General features: G+C 39.7%; 1 protein-coding gene across 1 annotated transcript in view; it reads left to right on the top strand.

Moving 5' to 3' along the window:
- Window positions 1-356: 356 nt before the first annotated feature.
- LOC102905980 (sulfotransferase 2A2-like) overlaps window positions 357-23,834 on the top strand; it is a 44,057-nt gene continuing 20,579 nt past the window's right edge. Inside the window, exons 1-4 of the mRNA XM_076571993.1 lie at window positions 357-562; window positions 2,142-2,350; window positions 4,012-4,138; window positions 16,579-16,673. Of these exons, the coding sequence (XP_076428108.1) occupies window positions 430-562; window positions 2,142-2,350; window positions 4,012-4,138; window positions 16,579-16,673 (564 nt within the window). The 5' untranslated portion in view covers window positions 357-429. The remainder of the gene's footprint in view (window positions 563-2,141; window positions 2,351-4,011; window positions 4,139-16,578; window positions 16,674-23,834) is intronic.

Genomic DNA, 23,834 nt, shown 5'->3' with positions numbered 1-23,834 from the left:
ACTGAGTTTCTCAAAAACAACCACTACTTTTTAAAAAAAGAATTGCATGTGGTAATATTTTGTATGATCTCTGTAACTTTTTTTGCACATTTGAAACTATTCTGAAAACTGAATTGTATTAGAAATCATTTTAAATTAAGCTCCATTTCTATGTCCCAGTACTTGTTATTGAGTTTCTGGTTTGGGGTCATGAACTCAGGCTCACAAATGCTGCAAATGATCTCTGAATGGGTTCACAATTGCTTAACACCACAACCTTTGACTGGTTGTTACATTATTTCTTCCCGTCAGTAGTTAGTTTCACAATGAACTGTGGGGTGTTACTAATTTCTTTGACTGCACTATAAATAATACCTTTCACCATTTGCGAGAAGCTGAAAAGGTGGCTAAAACTGTAATCCTAACAGCATCCACAAAGAGCTCTTTGCCATGCCAGACTACCTTTGGTTTGAAGGGATACCTTTCCCTGCTGTAGAGTATGAAAAAGAAGTAATTGAAAAATCTCGTGATAAGTTTGTGATCAGAGATGAAGACACAGTCATACTGACTTACCCTAAATCAGGTAAGAACTGTTAGTGAGAATGCTCCTGAAGTGTATTCATTTGGGTGATGAGTAGCGTGCTCTATATATCTGATGTTTAAAATGTTTTGTGGGCATGGATTGCTGTTTGTGAGTGCATTTCACTCAGAGAAAGAACACCAGCCTGGTCTGTGTGGGGAGAGGCTCATCTAGGCCATGTGAGCAATGTCAGTAGATCCCAAGGCTCTGGCATTGTTCTGTCTCTGTGTGGAGGAGAGTGGAAGGGAAAAATGAGGAAAATAAACAGAAGAAACAGCAACAAGGTATAAAGGCATGGATGTAAGAATATGTAGAGGAGAGGACAATGTCAGGTAGAAGAATTACCATGGACCTTGTCCAAGGAGTGAAAACAGTCTCAAAACTCAAGGAACCAAAAAGAAGCAGCGTGGGCTTTGGGGAGGGTTGTTTTCTGGGTGGCAGAAGCACTGAACACAGGTAAGTTATAGGTTGCTTACATTGACAGTGAACGAACATGGAAAAGCCAAGGGCAGTTGAATCCATGAAGAAGATTCATACAATGACCCAGAGAAGAAAACTAGAGAAATACCCAAAGACAAGTGAACATGTAAACATAAATACAAGTGTGTGTGGAAAATAGACAGAAGGGGATTTATTCACCTAAAGAGAACCAGTACTCATACACATACTGCAGCATGGATTCATCTCAATTACTTTGTATTAAAAGAAAGGAGCTAGTCTCAAGGACAGAGTCCACAATTACATCCCTGTGAAGTATTTGGGAAAGTTGAACTCACAGCACCAGAATGTAGAATAATGATGGCCCAGGACTTGAGGGGACTTTCAGGTAGAGTTAATTGAGTATAGTCTCAGTTTCTCCATGTGAAGTTGATAGACCCCAGACCCAGGGTGCTACCTTCTTGAGGGGGTACCCCAAGAACCCAGACTCCGATCCAGTTGATGCAACAGCAAGAGGTGTTAATTAATGCGGATGAACAGTCGGGCTGCTCCGCTCCAAAGAGCAAGAGTCACCTCTATTGCAATCACATGGGTACTTTTAAAGGAAAAACCCACAAAAGCCATAAGATTACAATTCCCATACAATTTCATGGCCTGATCACAGGGTGATCACAGAGTGGGTACAGTCACGTCTGCATGCACATTCTTCCTGAAACCTCAAGGGGGGTATCAGGGCAGGAGTGCAGTTTACACAAAGGTCACAGTGGTCCTTCCTGGAACACTTGCAACTATCCCAGCCACAGTTGAGCACATCTCTTAACAGAAATCTCTTTACATTGTTACATTGTGGCAGGGGTGGTTGAATAATGGCTGAGTCAGGTGGCCCTTGGAACTAGTTTTCTTTTTAGTTCCTTATTCTCTTGGGGCTTGGGGGGTGTAAGCCTGAAGGGTTAGGGTCTTTCAAAGCATTGACAATGTGCTGTCTGAATAAACTTTGTACTTAGAGCATGTGGACATTATGAACACCACAGGTCTGTGTGCTTGGAAACAGCTTCACTGTAAATTGTACAGGTGTACAGTTTTCTTCTTGAGGCTTTTTAACAAGTACTGTTGAAATGAATGACCATTACTTTTCCTTCTTCAGGAACTAACTGGCTGATTGAGATTGTCTGCTTGATTCAGACCAAGGGGGATCCCAATTGGATCCAATCTGTGCCTATCTGGGACCGCTCACCCTGGTTGGAGAGTCAAGGAGCATATCCACTATTAATCAATAAGGAAGGACCACGCCTCATCAGCTCCCACCTTCCCTTCCATCTTTTCCCCAAGTCTTTCTTCAGTTCCAAGGCCAAGGTCAGTGTCCAGTGGTTGAGAAATCTTTGACCAAATGCTTTTTTGAACTTCATCTACCTTGATGGGCCCTGGAGCTCTGGCTGAAATGCACTCGGATTGTGTAGGTTGTGGGTGGAAACATGAGATTCTCATGCACTAACTAAGTGATGCAGATGTGTCTCCACCTCAGACTACATCAGAGTACCAGAATGTCAAGTACCACACAGTGATCCTGGGCAGATAAATGAGAGAAAGTGAAATATCAACTAGAGCATTCAGGAACTACACATACAGGTCAAGCAGAGGGCACAATCTAGTGTACAGTGGATATTACTGTTTTGCTGTCATCAAATTCAATTAGCTAATCTTGATTCTACATAAATCCCATGAGCAGTGTGTGAATCACCCCAGACAGAGTTGCTCATAGGAAAGAGCCTGACCAGGCATCAATGCTGTAATCATGGAGATTGTTCAGCAGTCATGGCTCATCTGTACCCACTGTGTGTTGCTCTATCTAGGTGTCCACTGATGTGATTAGCCACAGGAATCATACATATCACTGATTGAGGATCTCTAGAAGGGATCAGAAATATCCAGGTTCTGACCTACCATAGTTTCTTGTTAGTAAGAAAGTTTTTTGGAAGTCCCTGCACCATGGAGCCTAAAAATATTTTATGCTTAAACTGCAAAGACAAACTTAGAAAAATTTCCTCTCTTGGAAATATCATAAGGAACTTGTGACCATTCAGTTATACGCATGTGCATTATCCGGATTTGACACATACTTAGCTGGGAAAATTGACGCCTAAAGAGTTGAATTCTAGAATAATGCCACAAAGAGTGTTGGCACAAAATATAAATTTCCTTTTATTAAAATTATTTATTTTTGATTTGTTTCTTTCATTGTCTGTGATTATAATATGATTACATACATCATTCCCCCTTCTTCCCTCCAGGCTTTCCTTCTTTCTCTCTTTCAAATTTGTGGTCTCTTTTTTCTTTAATTATTGTTATATCTGTATATGTATCTACATATTTCTCAATATTTAAATGAAACCTGCTCAGTCTATAAAATGTTACTTGTATGTATGTTTTCAGGGTTGAGCATTTGGAATTGCATAACCAATTGTTATGCTTTTCCCAGGGAAAGTCTATTTCTCCAACTCTCTGCATTTCTGAGTTGCCTGTAGGTCTTTGTGTTCACTATTGTGCAATGACACACTGGCTTTGAACTCTGCATCATGATTCTTTTGAAAGTTATATTTGGTAGTTACAGTTGTGGAAAACAATTAGTTTCTCATATTGTAGATAGATTTAGCACAGTACTCATCTATGAGTATATGAGGTGCTCTTTCTTAGTGGATGTATGGTTTTTCACACAGTAAGATATTGATCTTTACAACTAGAGAATCAGTCTTGGATTTTTGTTATTGTTGTTTTGTTTTTTAAAGTATTAGTGGCCTGAGTAATTTTACTGTTACATGTTTGTAAATAAAATAAAATTATAAAAGTGGATTCTCACTATAGATATTTTGTACTTATGTAAATATTTTGTCCAAATAAAAATAATTAATGTTTTTAGAAACCTCATGGGGATTTGATTGACATTTCATATAAATTGTGGAAGTTAAATGGTTTGGAATGACTATGTTGACCTTCATGTACATGTTTTTCTGTTTAAGGTGATCTATTTAATCAGAAATCCCAGAGATGTTCTTGTGTCTGGTTATTTTTTCTGGAGAAAGACAAAATTAGCTAAGAATTCAGAGTCACTGAGAACTTATTTTGAATGGTTCCTCAAAGGAAATGGTGAGTGTCCTATTAAATATAAGGCTTTGGTGAGCTTCAGAGACATTTTTAATGACAAGGTGAGATATAGCTCAGGTTGGTCTTGAATTCTATATAGCCAGGGACAATGTTGAAGCTCTGCTCCTCCTGCATCCACTTCTTGAATTCTAGTACTAAAAGCATCTACTACCATATTCTGTCAATTTAATACTGGGGCTCATACCCACAAGATCATGTATTTTGTCTAACTTGCTTATGTGCCTAGCCTTTAGTATATTCTTTAGTATATAGTCTTCACTTGGCTTCATCTTATCCCTTTATATTCAACAAATCTGCGGTTCTAAATCTCATCACCATTTTGAAACTAATTTTGAAGTCTTCCCATTTTCACACACCACTGAATAACAGGGCACAACTACAGCTTGACCTGTAACATGCTATCCTGGCAACGTTTGCAGTATCTGGTCTTTTCAGTACTAAGGTAGGTGTTATAATTTGTGGTATTGAATGAGAAATGCCTCAACTAGACCTTGACATTTGAACACGTGTTTCCCACTTGGTACTCTTTCAGAAGATTTATGAGGCACAATTGCAGGAGGTATGTCACTGAGTATGGGCTTTGAGAGGTTTTAAATTCTTTTTTTTTTTAAATTAAATTTATTCATTTATTCTATATCCTGACCAGTTTAGCCTCCCTCCTTTCCTCCAATCCTTCTTCACCCCCAACCCCCAATCCACTCCTCCTCTGTTTCTGTTCAGAAAGGTGCAGGCCTCAGAATGGGTGTCAACAAAGCATGGCGTATTAAGTTCAGGTAGGGCTAAACTCTTCTCCTTGTATTAAGGCTGGACAAGGCAACCCGCTATGAGGAATAGGTTCCTAAAAGTTAGCCAAAGAAATAGGGATGGGCCCTGCTTTCATCACTAGGAGTCCCACAAGCAGATCAAGCTACACAATTGCCATACATGTGTAGAGGCCCTAGGTCAGACCATGCATGGTCTTTAGATGTCAGTCCAGAGTCTGTGAGCTCCCATGAGCCTATGTCATTTGTTTCTATGGGTACCTTTGGGATGACCTTGACCTACTTGGCTCATCCAGTCCTTCCTCTGTCTCTTCAATAGACTTTCCTGAGCTAGGCCCAGTGCTTGGCTCTGGGTCTCTCTGTTTCTTTAGGTCATTGGATGAAGGCTCTCTGATTACAAAGTGGTGAGTTACCACCCTGCTTACAGGAGATGGCCAGTTCAGGCTTGCTATCCACTATTGCTAATAGTCTTTCTTAGCTTGAGTCATCCTTGTAGATTCATGGGAGTTTCTCTTACCAGGTTTCTACCTGACCCCAAATGCCTGCCCTCAAGATGTCTCTTTCATTACTCTCCCACTCCAACTATGCCTCCAACGTAATCTATCATGTTCCCATCCCAGTCAACCCAGGAGATCTCTTCTATTTTCCCTTCCAGGGAAATCTGTGCATTACCATTCCCTTTGGGCCCTCCTGGTTACCTAGTCTCTATGGGGCTGTTTATTCTAGCATGGTTATCCTTTACTTTACAGCTAATATCCACTCTTTTTTTTTTATCACAGGCAATTTATTTTGTTCTATTCATTCACAGTTAATACAGAAAATACTTGGAAACATTTCCATATAATGTTTGACACAGAAATCATCAAATAGAAGTATACAATGTTGACAGGAGGCAGTACATTTATAATTTATAACCCCAAATGTATTTATAAATTAGAAATGGAAAGATCTACAAATGAAATTATGAAGGTTCACCAAAGTCATTTAATCTGTCAGTTTCTCATTCATTTTTATGTCTTAATAATATTCTATTGTATGAATAAGCCACATTTTATTTCTCTCCAGTATTTGATAGCTATTTGAGTTGTTTTAACTTTTTTACTATTAGCAACACACTGCTGTAAACTTTCATGTACATGTTTCATAGGTGCACATTTTCGGTAGTTTGAAAGGGTAGAATTGCTGAGTAACAGAGTAACAATGTTTTGCATTTTGACCAACCACCAAACTGTTTTGCCAAAGTGGCACACCATTTTACAATCTCACCAAATCCTTGTTTTTAAGGCTCTGATTTTTGTACAAAAGCATTCAATCATTCTGTCAGACCAAACCAGGAAAAGTAAGCTATAGTTCAGAGCTGTTCTATTCCATTTACTATGCAAAGCCATTCTTGGCATTTGCAACTCTCAGCCCTTTTGAGTATTCTTGCAGTGTTCACCTTTTCCTCCACCTTTTTTTTTCTTCTTTTTTTCTGGTTTATTTCTATCTATTACAAATGTATAAAAAATCCTCCATCAACGCTGCTGATAGCAGCAGAACTTTGAGAAATATACCTTTGGTTTGCCTCAGAAAAGGAACACATATTGCACTGTAAAATTTATAAAATTGGCGCAAAACATTGTGATAATGTTACAATACCAGTTTTAAGAGTTCAGTGACTAATGGGGAGCTGATGGGATACATGCAGAACTGTGAAAGCGATCTCACTTAGCCAGCTCTACACATAGACTGTAAATCTACATTCAGATCATTTCTGAACTAAGACTATCATCTCAGTTTATCTGTTGAGGTCAACCAGGAAACCCAAGAATATACCTTGATTTTTGCAAAAAACAAAATAGGGGGAGGGGTTTCTTCAGCATTTCAGTCCACGAGTAACAGTATCCTAACAGGCGAAGTGTTCTCTCACTGTCAACATAGAATGAACTGCTACTGGAGGTCAACTTGGGTTTTAATTTGCATTAGCACTTACATGCATAGTAGTCCAAGTTGTTGACCTCATGACTTTAAAAAGTAACTCTAAAAAAGTAAAATAGCCCTTCTTGGAAGACTAACGAAAGACATCCAGCCACAGTTGTAAAAAGTCTCATCAGAACAATATACCCTTTTATGAATTACGCCTCAATTTAAAAAAAAAAAAGTAGCCCCAAATAAGAAACAGCTCTGAAAAAGAAAATATAACTTAAGATATTTGGAAAAAACAAGGTGAATACAGGTTCAAAAATAATTAAGATACATTTTCCTAAGGCTACCTAGAATTAGGCTTTAAAGAATTCTACTATTTCAAGTTTACCACTAGTTACTAGATACCTATTTACAAACAAGATGTTCACCTTTTTTGTTCCTTTATCAAGAGAAAAATCTACCTTCAGACTATGAGGGTGGTGATGGGGAGGGACTAGAAAACAAGATTCAAACAAATCCCATGCAAATATCACATTTTTCAAATGGAAGAACTCCAAACTGCACTAGAAGTTCCAATCACTAAGACACTTTCCATTGAAATGGTTTAAGTACAACTAGATGGCACCAAGGTTTAGGCCTAATATAGGCCTGACAACCAAGTCCTTGTTTTCTGGAAGAAAGGTCTCAAAAGTCCCACTCAATTCCACATAACAATACTTCAAAGATCAATTAGGTTTTCCTTTCCTTAATATTTTTGTTTTTGACTTCTAATCTTAAAGACTAGATTAAAACTTAGCTCATTTCCCAGAAGGCATTGCTTCCCTTTGCTCTATGAAAGTCCACCAAGACCTCTTCCTCAAAACCATCTAGCCCCCAGCCTCCAGCCTGTGCTTGTGATGCATCTTTCTCAACATCCTGAAAAGGTAATGTAGGTAAAATATGCTCATAAACATTAAAACTAGTTGTTAGAAAGACGTAACTAGCTTTATAATTTAAGTTTTAAAACATAAATACTTGCAGCTTGATCTGCACTGACAATGATTGTCGAAGCCTAGAATTCAACATTTACAAATTCTCATTCACATACACAAAACACACTATTATCACACAACTTGTGTCTTGAGAGAATCTTCTGCTTTTTAAATCTTTGGCCTCCCAGTCAATCCCAAGTTCAACCAACTTTAACTAAAACTTCACTCAGAATTTCACCAAGCTTTTCACCCACACATTAATGCTTGTCGTATCTTTCATCAACTGTCAAAATCTGAAGCCTGCTCAGAGATTGCCAGGTAAAAGAAAATAAATGAAATACACAGAGGTTATTTCAAAACAGAACATGACCATCATCCAAAAAAAAAAAAAAAAAAGTCACGATTCCCGATTGGGGTCATCTTTTGTTTCCCACGTTGGACTATTTCACACTCCGGCATTGGCCAAAGGACATGAGAGCTGGTTCTGGAGCATACAGTTTCTCACACAGGTGTCCCCAGAGGAACACCAGAGACAAAGTCACGTGAGGCCTCTCCCGTACAGAGACTGTCTCACAGGGGCAGCGAGGGAGGACACCCACTAGTTTGTGGAGATCCCTGAGAGAGTATGATTCTTAATATCTGGACTGCACATAATTCACATCAGCCCTGTTCAGGTACTTACTGGAAGAAAGATGCAGCTGTTTGCCAGAACTCAGCACTCCACTCTAGATCTCTGCTGCCTTAGTCTCCGTCGCGGATTTCCGAGTTCTGGTAGTTACCTGGACCACTGAGGCATTGCCACAAGACTTCTTCTCTTTTGAAACATCCTTTTTCTCTAGATATTAGGATAGCTACACCAGCTTGTTTCTTAGGTCCATTTGCTTGGAAAGCCATTTCCCAGCCCTTTACTCGGAGGGAGTGTCTATCTTTGAAGTTAAGGTGTGTTTCTTGTATGCAGCAGATGGATGAGTTCTGTTTTCTTATCCATTCTGTTAGCCTATGTCTTTTTATAGGTGAGTTGAGACTGTTGATATTGATGGATATTAATGACCAGTGATTGTTAATTCCTGTTATTTTTTGTGGTTGTGTTGTGTTGTCCTTCTGTGGTGTATGTTGGTGTGGGATTATCTACTGCTTGATTTTTCATGGATGTATTTAGCTTCTTTGGGTTGAATTTTCCCTTCTAGTGCTTTCTGTAGGGCTGGGTTTGTAGACAGGTATTGATTAAATCTGGTTTTATCCTGGAATATTTTGTTTACTCCGCCTATGGTAATTAAGAGTTTTGCTGGGTATAATAGTCTGGGTTGGCATCTGTGGTCTCTTAGTGTCTGCATGAGATTTGTCCATGATCTTCTAGCTTTCATAGTCTCTATTGAGTAGTCTGGTGTTATTCTGATGGGTTTACCTTTATATGTTACTTGGTCTTTTTCCTTTGCGGCTCTTAATATTTTTTCTTTGTTCTGTGTGTTTAGTGTTTTGATTATTATGTGGCGAGGGGACTTTTTTTTGGATCCAGCCTATTCGGTGTTCTGTAAGCTTCTTGTATCTTCATAGGTATTTCTTTCTTTAGGTTAGGAAAGTTTTCTTCTATGATTTTGTTGAATATATTTTCTGTGCCTTTGAGTTGATATTCTTCTCCTTCTTCTATCCCTATTATTCTTAAGTTTGGTCTTTTCATGGTGTCCCAAATTTCCTGGACGTTTTGTGTTAGGACTTTTTTGTCTTTAGTGTTATCTTTGACTGATGAATCTATTTTCTCTATCGTGTCTTCAGTGTCAGAGATTCTCTGTTCCATCTCTTGCAATCGGTTGGTTATGCTTGTTTCTGTAGTTCCTGTTCGTTTTGTCAGGATTTCTATTTCCAGCATTCCCTCAGCATGTGTTTTCTTTATTGTCTCAAATTCATTTTTCAGATCTTGGAATGTTTCTTTCATCTGTTTAATTGCTTTTTCTTGGCTTGATTTGATTTCTTCCCATTTTTTGTTGTTTTTTTCTTCCATTTCTTTAAGGGAGTTTTTTATTTCCTCTTTAATGGGGTTTTTCATTTCCTCTTTAAGGAAAGTTTTTATTTCCTCTTTAAGAGAGTTTTCATTTCCTCTTTAAGGAAGGTTTTTATTTCCTCTTTAAGGTAGTTTTTCATTTCCTCTTTAAGGAAAGTTTTTATTTCCTCATTGAGGGAATGTTTTATTTCTTCTTTAAGGGCCTCTATCATCTTCTTAAAGTCATTTTTAGGGTTGATTTCTTCTGTTTCTTCTGTCATGGTATGTTTAGGTCTTGCAGGTGTAGAATCACTAGGTTCTGATGTTGCCATATAGGTCTTTATGTTGTTGCCTGTATTTTTGCGCTGGCATCTACTCATCTTTTCCTCTGTGTGGTGCAGGTGGTGTCTGTGTCTGAGAGTGCCTCTCTTGTTCTAATTTTTAGTCTTGGTTTAGTAGGGGTTCTTGGTTAAATTGGTGCTATTGGGCTGTTTCTTCAGGGACAGCTGATTTCAGTTGGTGAATTATATACTTATGATTCTGGTGATCTGGTTTAGTGGCTGGGTAGTGCCTTCTTCTGTATTCCCAGGTCACATTTTGTTCATTTGTCAACTCCTCAGCTGATCTTGTTTCTTCAGACTTCAAACTGTAGGCATCTGAATCCTCTCCCAGATGGGTTTCAGCTGAGCAGGGTAGTCTCAAAAACACCTCCAAATTGTTGGGTTTCACAGGATCAGCAGCTGGGCCCTGGGTTGTCCTCAGACGGAGTGTTCAGATTCGTTCTGGTTCCAACCCACACGATGATAGCTTCTTCCCCAGGTGTTGGGGCTAGGGGCATCCCCGTTCCAAACTGCGTCCACCCCTCTCCGTCCCGGGGCCTGTCCACCCCTGTGGCCCGCTGCCACAGGCCCACCCGCGTCCACTTGTCTCCGCTGGGCCTGTATGTTCCTGTCAACCGCCGCTGGGTCTGTCTGCCTCTGCGGGCCGCCAACGGGCCTGTATGTCTCTGCCGGCTGCCACCGCGGGCCTACCTACCTCTGCTTGTCACTGCTGCCGGGCCCATCCACCTCTGCAGGCTGTCACCCGGCCTGTATGTCTCTGCCGGTTGCCACTGGGCCTGTATGTCCCTGTCGGCCGCTGCCACCGGGCCCGTCCACCTCCGCAGGTCACCGACCTGCGTCCGCCTGTGTCCGCCTGTCTCCGCCGCGTGGCCGGTCTACTTTTGTGGGCCTGAATGTCTCTGTCGTCCGCTGCTGCCGGGCCCGTCCACCTCCATCTGCTTATCTTCGCTGCAGGGCCTGTCCACCTCTGTGGGCCACCGCTGGGCCTGAATGTCTCCGCCAGCTGCCACCGGGTCTAAATGTCCCTGTTGGCCGCTGCCGCCGGGCCCGTCAACCTCCGCGGGCTGCTGCCACAGGCCTACCTGTGTCTGCTTGTCTCCGCCATCTTGAATCCCTCCCCTAATATCCACTCTTGAGTGAGTACATACCAAGTTTGTCTTTCTGTGTCTGGGATACCTACTCAGGATGATTTTTTCTGGTTCCTCCAGTTCCCTCAAATTTCCTAATGTAACTGATTTTAACAGCTGAGTAATACTCCATTGTGGAAATGTACCTCATTTTCTTTGTCCATTGTGTGGCTGTGGAGCCCCTAGGTTGTTTCCATGTTCTGGCTATTGTGAATGACCCTGTCAGGAACATAGTTGAACAACTGTTCTCATGGAAAGATTGAGCATCCTTTGGGTATATGCCCAAGAGTGATATTGCTGGGTCTTGAGGTAGATTTATTTTCAGTTTTCTGAGAAACCTCCATATTGATTTCCAAAGTGGCTGTACAAGTATGGACTACCACTATCAGTGGAGGAGTGTTCCCCTAGATCCACATCAAAAGGTGAAGTTCTTAAGTCACTGCTAGTTCCTTGTCTCTGCTTCCAGCTTGTAGTTGAGATGATCTCTCAGCTTCCTGCTGCTATAGCCCTGCTTGAAACTTATTGCCATTGCCTCCTTTCTCCCATCATTTATTCATATCCATCTGGGATAATAAGCCAAAATTAAGTTCTCTCTGCTTACTTAAGTTGCCTTTGTTCATGATGTTTTATCACAGCAACAGAAAACTAACAAAAATATTGGTCTTCCTACCACACCATTTGTGGATTCTCTTAGTCTTTTTTTCATTGGCTTCCCATACATTGTCCTGACTGTCCACCATTTTGTTAAGATGCATCCTTCCAAATATTATAAACCCTATTTTCTTTATTGTCTTAAAAGTATTTTCATAGGCATAGATTCTTAACACTTTGTAAATAGTTTAACTTTTATTGACTTACAATAATTATATATAATTATTATGACATTTTCATACATATATGCAGGCATTTTTGATCAAATTAATGGCCCACTAACCTCTCTTGTCCTGTTCCCACTCTTCCTGATCTTTTTCCTCTTCCCAAGTAACTCTGCTTTCTACTTCCATGTCCCTCTTCTGCGTATGTGTGTGTGTGTGTGTGTGTGTGTGTGTGTGTGTGTGTGTGTGTGTTTGTGACCCAGTGAGTTACATTGGGGTCGCTTACTGGAGCACAGGGAAGGAGTCATTTACAGGAACATGGGTATCTCACCAGTAGCTCCTATACTGAAAAAAAATGCCTCTTCTTCCACTAGCAACCACTAACTGCCTATAGACCCTGGAAGGAGGGGGGTGTCTCATGAGCCCTACCCTAACTACATTTGACTGCTCATAAAGCCACAGGAAAGTTGTGGTTACTTGTTAGCACCTTTTCTCTCCTTGATAGAGTATTTTAGGGCCCAATCTTGTGCAGGTCTTGTGCAGTAATCCCAGCTACTAAGAGTTAAAATGTGCTGTGGCCTTGTCATGTCTAGAAGACAATATTCCACACCATTCATGTCATTTTATTTATAGAAGTGTTTTTCTTGCATGTATGTGTTTGTTGAATATGTGTCTGGGGCCCAGAGGGGCAGAAAGAAGGCATTGTGGGTAGTAGAAATTGAGTCCTGGTTCTCTAAAAGGACAGTGAATGCTTTTAACTGCTCAGCCTTCTCCCCATCCCTACTTGTTTAATTGTTCAAAATGTCATCTTAGTTTATTTTTGGTAGTTTTTAATCTATGTAGAAATTCATCCATATGTTTTAGATTTTCCAGTTTAGTGGAATGCTCTTAAGGTAAACCCTAATAATTTTCTGAATTTCACTGGAGCTTGTCATAATGACTCCATTTTCATGTCTTATTGTATTAGCTTTGGCATTCATTCTTCCTTTTGGTTAGTTTATCTAGAGTTTGTCAATATTGTTTATATTGTGAAAGAACCAAATCTATTTCATTGACTATGTAGTTTGTTTTGTTGTTGAGCTGTTTTTGTTTCACTGATTGCATTAATGTCAGTGTTTTCTTTCCAGCTAATGATTTTGGTGTTTGGCTTGTTCCTTTTTTACAGTCCTAAGGTGAACCATTAACTAAATTTTTAGAAATTTCTTTGATTTCTTATTACAGGAACACTGACCTTTAAACATCTCTGTTAGGACTGTTTACATTGCATCTCACAGATTAAAAAATGTTGTGTTTAATTTTCATTTTATTGAAGGAGTCTTTCTACTCTTGGATTCTTTAAGAAACCATTCATGATTATGTCGTGAGTTGTTTAATCTCCATGAGTTTCTTTACTTTTACAGTTTCTCTTATTTATTTATAGTCATTTTATTGGTGTTGGACAGAATATAAAGAAATATTTCAGTTTCCCCATATTTGCTCAGATGTTCTTTGTGTCCTAATATATCTTGGAATTCCCACTCCTATCTTATTATTATGTTATCTTTGTTCTTATTGGATTTTCCTAAGTCCTCCACCTTACCTTCACACTGTGATTTTTTTTCCTTTAAAAATATCTTATTTATTGTGATCTTGTGTGTATGTGTGCATGAGTGTCTGTGTGGGCAGAACATTTTTGAGAACCTGAGAACAACTTTGTGGAGTCAGTTGTACTTCTGATTTATGTGGGTTACAGAGACAATTTGGTCATCAGGTTTATATGATAAGCACTTGGTTTACCCATTATTATTTCACAATGCCACCATTACTTTTTGTATCTCTATTTATTTCATTTACTATTTACTAGTTGTGTAGATTACTCTTGCTAATTTCTACTCTTCCTTGTGCAATAAAGTTGTTTTCATAACTTACTTTTCAAAATTATGTCATTAGGGTCTGAAGAGATGCTTTGGTGCTCAAAAGAACTTGGAGCTTTTTAGGGGAGGGGAGTGTGTTTCCCACTACCCACATCAAGTGGCTCACAATTTTCTATAGCTTCAGCTTCAGGGGAACTGGCACTCTTCTCATCTTTGCAGACACACAAATACACAGACTCACACTCATATGAAAACACACAAACATATACAAAAAGAAAAAATTAAAATAAATCTTTCAAAAATTATTTCTTTAACTACAAGTTTCTAGGGCATTGCACATTCTCTGAACGCTCATGTATAACTCTCTGTCTCTGTCTCCCTGTCTCTCTCTCGTTCTCTCCCTCTGTCTCTTTCTCCCTTTCCCACTCCCTCTACCCTTTCCCCACCTCTCACTCTCTACTTGATGACTTATTCCCTTCATTCTTTTAATTGTGATTATTAATGATGCCATACAACCTTGATTCATTCATTTGGTTTCACTCAACTGCTTGTTGTATTGATAAGAATCATTCTTCTCAATGTCATACAAAGTGCCATTCTTCCCATCTCTGTCTTTGAATCTTTTTGTTTTCCTAGGACCAAGATATAGGTGCTTACTTGCCTGATAATTGAACATTACTCCCCACTAACACTCAGATCTTGTGGTTGTTTGTTTTTGGATGCAGCCACTAGGTCTCTTAACTTGATACACATCAATTAAAATGTAACAAAATATAAATAGCCAGGCTGATTAGTATGGTGCAAGCCTGCAATCACAACATTCATAGGATGGATTCAAGTGAATCAACAGTTCAAGAACACCCTTGTCTGCATAGCAAGATGGAGGCAGCCTTGTTGAGATATTCTTTTTAATACATGCTTCCAAATAAACACTTATGTTTTAAAATGACTTCCAAGGCAGAACCACTGTTATTTATCAGCTACATATATGTCATTAGCTTATTTTTGGTGCTCTCCCTAAAATGCTTTTGGCTTTTTGTTTGTTTTCAGACAGGATGTATTATATCCCAGATTGGCCACAAATTCTCTATGTACTTGAACATTGAACCTCTGGTCTTCTCTTGTCTTGACCTCCCGAGTTTTAGTAATGCACATGTATGCCACATTTGGCTTGGCTTTTAGCTTTTCTTTGAATGTGAATAGCTATGTGTGTTTATAATGGTGTGGTTACAAATGTGTGAATGTGGCTGTCCTTGTGCCAAAGCTTGAGTGTGGAAGACAAGCAATGACATCAGGCATCGAGCCTTAATTTCTCCCTTGTTTGAGGCAGAGTCTCTTTCTTCTTGTTCATCACTGTGTGTGCCAGATTAGCTGGTCCCAAGCTTCTGAACATTCTCCTGTCTCCACCTCCCATGTCATAGAAGGAGCACTAGGGTAACATATTTACTGCATCACCATCTTTGAGTGCTTCCTGAGGATTCAAACTCAGGTCCTCACACATGCAAGGCAAATGCTTTCCACTGAACCATCACCTGAGCCCAGCTTTCAATCTCGTTAAATGGCTTAATTCTGTCATGTACTGTGCAGCTTATTTCTCTCTACTACTTCTCTGTAGATCATTTACCCCCAGCTTTCAATCAAATTTTAGATTCCTTGAATTCATGTATCCTACGGCACTCTTAACTTTACTCCTGACTTGATTTATTTAGTTCATCAGATAATGGTGAGCAAGGCAAATGTGCAATGGAAGCTGAGAAATATAGAGAAAGGCCTAAACCAGGAACAGTGAAGACTGTTGAGAAAACATCACAATAGCCCTAGGAATGTAAATGAAGCTTTGGGGTGTGTATCAGGGTCCTGCGCTGTTTCTCCCTCTGGGGGAGGAGCCAAGTAGACACAGAGTCAATGACACAGACTCTGGGAGAATGTTGAAACAAGCCTGGTTTATTCAGGAAGAGGCAAGTCTTCCATACCCTCCACCCCACCCTGGGAGAAGGTCTTAAGAATATGCATCTGCTGGTGTGACATGGTTGCCTCTCATTGGTCCAGATCATCTCCAGATCATGTCTCAGCTGCTGTTGCTAAGGCCCTTAGCCAGACTCAGGTTGGTTCTCAGAAAGCATCTTTTTTTTTTTAACTGATCTGGGCCAGCTGGCTCTCAAGCTTATTAGGAATGAGTCATCCCACAGGGGTGAAGGTATAATTTTATGCCTGGAAGGTCTCTTGTAGTCTGTGTTTAGGAGGCTAGGGTATTGAGAATCACTATTGAGAAGTGGTAGAAGCTTAGAAGTAGATGCCAGGGTGAGGAGATCTCCCTTAGAAAGGATTAAGACAGTTCTTAAGACATGATAGTCCAACCATGGCCATGCCAAGACCATTCTGGCTTACTGTATTGGTATGATTGCTTTTCTCCCAAACATGCATCCATCACTAAAGCCCAAGAGGAGGATGTTTCCATGAGGCATCAAGGGTAAATCTGTGAGATGAAGAATTTACTAATGAACTTGATTTAATCAGCTCAATATCTGTGTGTATGTGTTAAATGTCACATTGTATAGTATAAATACTGGTTTGATTTTTCTTAGTAAAGCTGTCTGCCATTTCCAGAAAATATCAGGAAGACCTCACTTTCTTTCTTTATAATCAGTGCTTTCCTCTTCCCTTAATGCAGTGATATTTGGATCATGGTTTGAGCACACCCGTGCCTGGCTATCCATGAGAGAAAGCGACAACTTCCTGCTACTGAGCTATGAAGACATGAAAAAGGTATATGTTACAGCAATCACAAAGTCTCTCACAAAATTTCCCCATGCAGCACCTCATATTCTTCCGTATCCCCATGTTAGTGTTAGGTCAATGAAGAGTCAGTAAAAGTGAGATTATGCTCTATGTCCTTTATTGAGCTGCATCTGATATTTTCTCTCCAGTCTCCTGTCCATCATTCACAACGTTTTTACCCTACTCCACCCTGGGGTAGGGTGGGGTAGCTCACACTTGTGTTATAGGGTTTTTAATCCTGTCTATGCAACACATTCCATACACCTAATAACCCAGTGGTCAGTGGGGAATGGGTAAAGCAGTGTCATTCCACTGTTGTTTCCAACTGTAAGTCAACCACCCTTGAAGGCAAGAAGAGAGACAAAGGCAGGAAATCCATCTGTGAATCCTGGGAGAGCACAAGAGCTGAAGTCATATGAAAAGCATGAGTGATACACCTGACTAGGCATGCAGAGGATGCAGCCAGTCAGGGATGATTGTGTTCTGTGTTCTGCAGTACAGAGGTTTCTGCCTGGTGGGCTAGAATATACTGGAGATTTCAAAACTCTTAGTAGAGAATATCTGAAATATTTCAACATTTAGTAATGACATATGTCTAAATAAACTATTGGGCCATATCCTTAGCAGATCATTGCAGCTTTCATTTCATTGAAATGCCCCACAGACAGCAACATGTTGAAGTACTGTGTATGTGTCTAAAATATCTCTTATTTTAAAAATTAATAAAATATATCTTGGCAAGGCATCACATGACTAAAACTAGCACTGGGAGAGAGAGAGAGAATTTAAAATCCTGAATCATGACATGACAATCAGGGGTTCTAGGTTATTCTTGTTTGTATGGTAGGTTTGAGGTCAACCTTGGCCCAAAAAGACATTGATTCAAAAGATCATTAATTAAAAATAATTTTAAGTTCATTTGTGTATTTTATTTTCATTTAGTTAAAAAATTCTCCCTCTACTGATGGACACATAATAATGACACCAAAAATATAAACACAAAAATATTCACATTTGATCACCAACTCAAAAGTTTAAGCAGTTTGGAAGTTATCAGTGAAAGCTAATCATCATTTATATATCACAGGTAAAAGTATCGATTGTACTTTTTTACTGAACAAGAAAAGAATTGTGAAGTCTATCAGAGAAAACACTTGCCCATCCTTAGAATAGTTCAAAAATTTAGTTAAGGAGGAAAAGAAGCCACTGTGTACCTTTCAGAAGTAGACTCTGGTGATGATGACGGTTACTGATAGCAGTAATTTTTTTGTTTTCATTTTTATTTCTCTTATGAGAATTTTATTACTTAAAACAATTTTTAAATTTAAATATATTTTGATCATATCCTTTCTCTCCCACAATTTCTTCCAAGTTTTCTTCTCCTCCTTACTCACACAACCTTAAATTCTTTCTGAAAAAAAAAAACAAAATCCAAATAAAACAAAATTCCCCCTGAAAGAAAACAAAAGATAACAATAACCAAAAAGAAAAAAACCCCACTGAACTGCAACCAAATAAAAACACATACACACACGCACAAAACAAACACAAACACAAAACAAAACTGTGGATTCTATTACATGTTGGTCAACTACTCCTGCACATGAAGACTTTCCTGCAGTGGTTGATATATCCAGTGTCACTTCATTGGAGACAGTGGATTTTTCCTTTTCTAACAGGTATAAATGACAGTTCAGTTGTTAACCTTTACCCTAGTGGCTAGATTTTTCATGCATTAATTTTTTAAAAATATAACAAAATGAAGTACAATATGATAAAATAATATTATTCCCTCAAAGTTGGACAAGACAAACCAACAGAAGGAAAACAGCACAAGAGAAGGCACAAACAGAGACCCACATGTTTGAACATCCAGGAAGACCACAAAATCACTAAACTCTAGACTCTAACATATTAGCATAAGATTGGTGCAGACTGGTGTGGCACTATGCATGCTGCTCCAGTCTGTGGGTTCATATGAGCTTTTCTTATGTTGATGTGGATGGTCATGTTTTCTTAGTGTTCTCCCTCTTCTCTGTCTCTAACACTCTTTCTCTTCCTCTGAAGAGTTATCTGAGTTCTAAAGTGAGAGATTTGGTGGAGACATACCATTTAGGGCTGATTGTTCAAAAGTATCTCAAACTCTGTGTATTCTCTGTCTGTGGATCTCTATATTTCTTCTCAGCTGCTTTGGGAGAAAATTTCTGATGATGACTGTACAAGGTGCCAATCTGAGTATAGCAGAATATCATCTGGAATCATTTTTTTTCACTAATTTTTCAGACCAGTATTATTTGGTTTTACCTTAGGTCCCTAGGCTGTCTAGTCTCTGGTCACCAAAACAGTGTCAGCTATGTGTTCCATCCCATAGAGTAGACCTTAAGTAAAATCTGTTATTGGTTGGTAACTCTCGTGAGTTTTGTGGCATCATTGCCTTAGTGTATCTTGCAGGTAGGACTATGTAATTGGAAGTTTCCTGTCCCAACCATCTGGTCCCAAATAACCAACTCAGAGACTGTATGTGAACTATAAATGCTTGGCTGATAGCTCAGGCTTGTTACAATCTAATTCATACTTTTAGATTACCCATTTCTGTTAATATATGTATTGTCAGGTGTCTCATGGCTTTATATGTCCTCTAACATGTCTTTCTTCCTGATCAGCTGGGTGGCATCTCTCCTGAATCTGTTCTTCCTTCCCATCATTCTCAATTTGGTTTTACTGCCTAACTTCCTGCCCAGCTACCAGCCAGTCAGCATTTTATCAACCAATATGAGTAATACATATTCATAGTGTAGAAAGGATTGTGACAGACAATTTTTTCCATTTTGTCTAATTAAAAAGGAAGGCTTTATCCTTAATATAGTAAATCTCTGAACAACTAAAACAGTTATTATGTAAGAATTACAGTAACAGTATCTGATCCATTTATATTTGCAAAAGTGGAGAAAATACTTAATTATCTATCTTATCTTGGTTTGTCTAAATTTTGTATCTAATTTACTTTCTATTATAACTAAGGAAAACTATAACTATAACTATTTAATCTTCAGCTCCATCAAAGACTCCAGAAGGGTGAAAAGTTACCTAATGGCAGGGACATCAGGTTGCCTGGACAGTCACCCAAAGTTCATCTGTAACACTGGGGCATCCAACTCTGGCCTATAGGCCAAGCATATCTGACAGACTTTCCTGTTAAGCAGAGAATATTGAAGGACTGTCCTACACTATCATGGCAAAGTCCAGCAGTTACCTTTCTTGCATCCTGCTGGTCCAGTCTAGACAGTAACTGTCAGTAATTGAGGCAAGGGCAATTACTTTACCTATGTTGCTAGCTTTTGCCATAATGAAAACCAACTCCATATTGAATTTCTTTGATGCCCATCATTCTCTTTGAAGTAGTTGGTGATGCCAGGAGCAGACATGTCTCACTGTCAAGAAAAGTCTATGTTCTTAAAACATTTCAAATGCTGTATTCTGTAGGTCTTTGAAGTGTTTCAAGATTGCCTATATATCTGAAATATACCTATGTATACCTAGAAGACTCAACTAACACCTCTATATGTTTGCTATTATAGATGACTATTAATCTGTGTTTCTTAACTATATATTACATTTTAAAATTAGCTGCATAATCATATTACCAGAAACAAGAGTAGAAATATATACACTATAACAAAATTAACTTTAAATTTGTATCAATAAACCAAAATCCATATCAATGTACTATAGATAAGATTAGTACTTTGTTTGTGGATTAAAGTAGATTCAATAGTCTACCATTTTTTCCTATCATTTCTGTATCCCGCCTTTTCTTTTCAGAACAAGATTCCTGAATCTAATCTCACTGTTTAGCATTTTTTTCTGACCATTATGTATAACAACTTGTAGCCAACCCTCCAAATAATGACAATCATAATGTGTTTTTGGGAATTATTTCTGGTTGATTTTGTGTCCTGGTAATGTTTTGGGGATCCTGAGAAAATTTAGGATTATGGTCAAGTCCTGACTGAAGTATTCTGTGAGGCTGGATTATCTCAGCCAGCAGCCCTGAAGTTGTTCTGGTGCAGAACTCAGAAGGAACTGCAACAGATGCACTCTCAAACATTGCATCAGCTGCGTAACCCTTTCCCATTGGAGATTTTTCAGGGGGTCTTCCTCATTCAAACCTGATTTTTCTTAACCCCGAATGAATCCAGAGCCTCTCATTTCCTGTGGAATAAAAGCAGAATCTCTTTCCCAAAGTATCATATCTTTTGACTTAAATTTTGATGTCAAGATATTTTCAAAATATAAGCTTGGTTTAATCTAGCAGCTTTCATAATCAAATGTTTCTTTGCAGTTCTTATTTGTTGATGAGTATACAAAAAATTTAAAGACAACACAGTAACATATAGTATCTAGACTCCTTGTGTGTTTTCCATATTTATGTGGCTTATTATTTAAGGAATTTACTTTATTTTAAAACTATATTTTTTAATCTGGGGCTATATATATTCTTTTTTCTCTCTCCCAAGCCTATTCATATTAAAGACACTGTGACCTGTTTAGAGGCTCTTTTTAAAAAATCTGTCCTTACTGCACATCAATAACCTTTTCTGTGTGCATGAACCAAAAAATTGCTATGTAACTTAGATCACAGAATGCTGGTGCCAGCTCCTCTCCCTTGGTTCCCTGAGAGTCTAGTCTCATGGCAGAGGCAAGTTTACCATCAGCATTGGGAACGATGTTTACTTCCTGATCTCTGGGAAGTCTCTAGGTTCATGCTGCCATAGAGTAGCATGATGCCAGTTGCTCATAAGCACCATATAAGTGTTTGGTAGTGGGGTATCTTAAAAGAGATATCGCCCATGTTTGCTGCTAGCACTAAGCCTGAAAGCCACCTCATAAAGGAGCCATGCATATGCTCACTGCCAGCAAACAGCCCATTGGAGAAAAAGTCACTATCAAGAAGCCATGCTTGACTACATTCTTGTGTGTATAGGATTCTCTCCTGGAGAGCTGCGATCTCTGGCTCAGTGTTACCAGCTCGCTCTTGCTCAGTCCACTATGGGACATCTTAGAAGGTTTTTCTGTTCAGCTTCCCCTTGCTCAATCCACTATGGGACGTCCCAGCAAGGTTCTTCTGTGTACCAGTGAATGAAGGTCTTCACCCAAAACTCTTCTGAGAAAGAGATTTATTTGGGAAGGAGGAGTCCAGGAGAGTAGCTGCCTCTACCAGGGTGGAGAGAACAGCTCACAACTGACCAGGCAGGGCAGTTTATATAGGGTGTCTATGGGGCAGAGTCAACTGTGATTTTTTTTCTGCCCAGGGATTGGCCAGTTTTGTGAGCAAGGGGCAGAGATGGCCCTGATTTCAGGGCCAAACTGTGTTGCTTTCACTGGCCTTTCTTGACTTTTGGACACTACCTCTAAGGCCAGGGCACATTTCTTTCACTGACTCTGATTCTAGGGGCCAAGAGTGTTATTTTGGTACTAGTTTCAGATACATATTTTCTGGGTTCTGGGTTTGGGGATAAAGTGTTCATTTCTCTTGCTCCAGTCCCAAACACAAGCTATGTTTCTTTCCCTGGTCCTTGGCCCTAGGGTCAGGATTCTACTGTCCTGTTCTATGATAGGTTGGCTTCACAACACAGTTGGACAGGGGCAGAGATGGCTCTGATCTGAGCTAAACTATGTTTCTCTCACTGGCCTTACTTAGGTTTTTGACACTACCTCTAAGGCCATGGCATATTTCATTCACTGACTCTGATTCTAGGGTCCAAGAGTGTTTCTTTGGTACTGGTTTTAGGATCAGGGCATGTTTCCTTGGTTCATTTCTCTGGCTCAGGTCCCAAACACAGACTGTGTTTCTTTCCCTGGTCCTGGGCCCCAGGGCCAGGATTCTGCTGTCCTGCTCTGTGATTGGTTCGTTTCACAAGTCAGTTGGACAGGGGCAGAGATGGCTCTGATCTGAGCTAAACTGTGTTTGTCTCACTGGCCTTATCTGAGCCATCCTTCCTAATCATTGGCTCCAGGGTCAGGGTGGGTTTCTTTTTTTTCTCTCTTTTTTATTTTATTTTATTTTACAATACCATTCAGTTCTACATGTCAGCCACGGGTTCCCCTATTCTCCCTTGTCCCACACCCTCCCCTTAACCCCAGCCTACCCCCCATTCCCACCTCCTCCAGGGCAAATCCTCCCCCGAGGACTGCAATCAACCTGGTAGACTCAGTCCAGGCAGGTCCAGTACCTTCCTCCCAGACTGAGCCAAGTGTCCCTGCATAAGCTCCAGGTTTCAAACAGCCAACTCATGCAATGAGCACAGGACTTGGTCCCACTGCCTAGTTGCCTCCCAAACTGATCAAGCCATTCAACTGTCTCACCTATTCAGAGGGCCTGATCCAGCTGGGGGCCCCTCGGCCTTTGGTTCATAGTTTATGTGTTTCCATTCATTTGGCTATTTTTTTTTCAATTATTGAGTAGAACCGAAATTTATTATAAGCCACAGTCGTCCTAGGGACCTCCATACTATATATATAGCCTCTATGGTTCTATGGGCTGTGGTCTGATTGTTCTTTATTTTATATCTAGAATCCACTTATGAGTGATTATATACCATGACTGTCTTTCTGGGTTTGGGTTACCTCACTCGGGATGATTTTTTCTAGTTCCATCCATTTGCCTGCAAATTTCATGCTTTCATTATTTTTCTCTGCTGAGTAGTACTTCATTGTGTATATGTACCACATTTTTTCCATCCATTCTTCCATTGATGGGCATCTAGGTTGTTTCCAGGTTCTAGGGTGGGTTTCTTTAGCCAGCCCCTTTTCCCTACACTCCTCAGCTATTGGTGCACAGTTCATGTGTTCCCACTAGTTTGGCTGGCCATCTCTGTATGTCTCCCCAACATGATCTCGATGTCCCTTGCTCATAGAATCTCTGCTCTCTCTCATCAATTGGACTCCTGGAGCTTGGCCTGGCTGCTGGAAGTGGATCTCTGCACCTGCTTCCATCAGTCAGTGGATGAAGGCTCTATGATGACAATTAGGGTAATCACCCATTTGATCACCAGAGTAGGCCAGTTCAGGTACCCTATCAACTCTTGCCAGTAGTCTCAGGTGGGGTCATCCTTGTGGATTACTGGGAACTTCCCAAGCACCCTGTTT

The sequence above is a fragment of the Peromyscus maniculatus genome, chromosome 1 (assembly GCF_049852395.1).
Source record: "Peromyscus maniculatus bairdii isolate BWxNUB_F1_BW_parent chromosome 1, HU_Pman_BW_mat_3.1, whole genome shotgun sequence".
Taxonomy (NCBI): Eukaryota; Metazoa; Chordata; class Mammalia; order Rodentia; family Cricetidae; genus Peromyscus; species Peromyscus maniculatus.
Note: the sequence above shows the minus strand (reverse complement) of the source record. Positions and strands in the feature narration are given on the sequence as shown.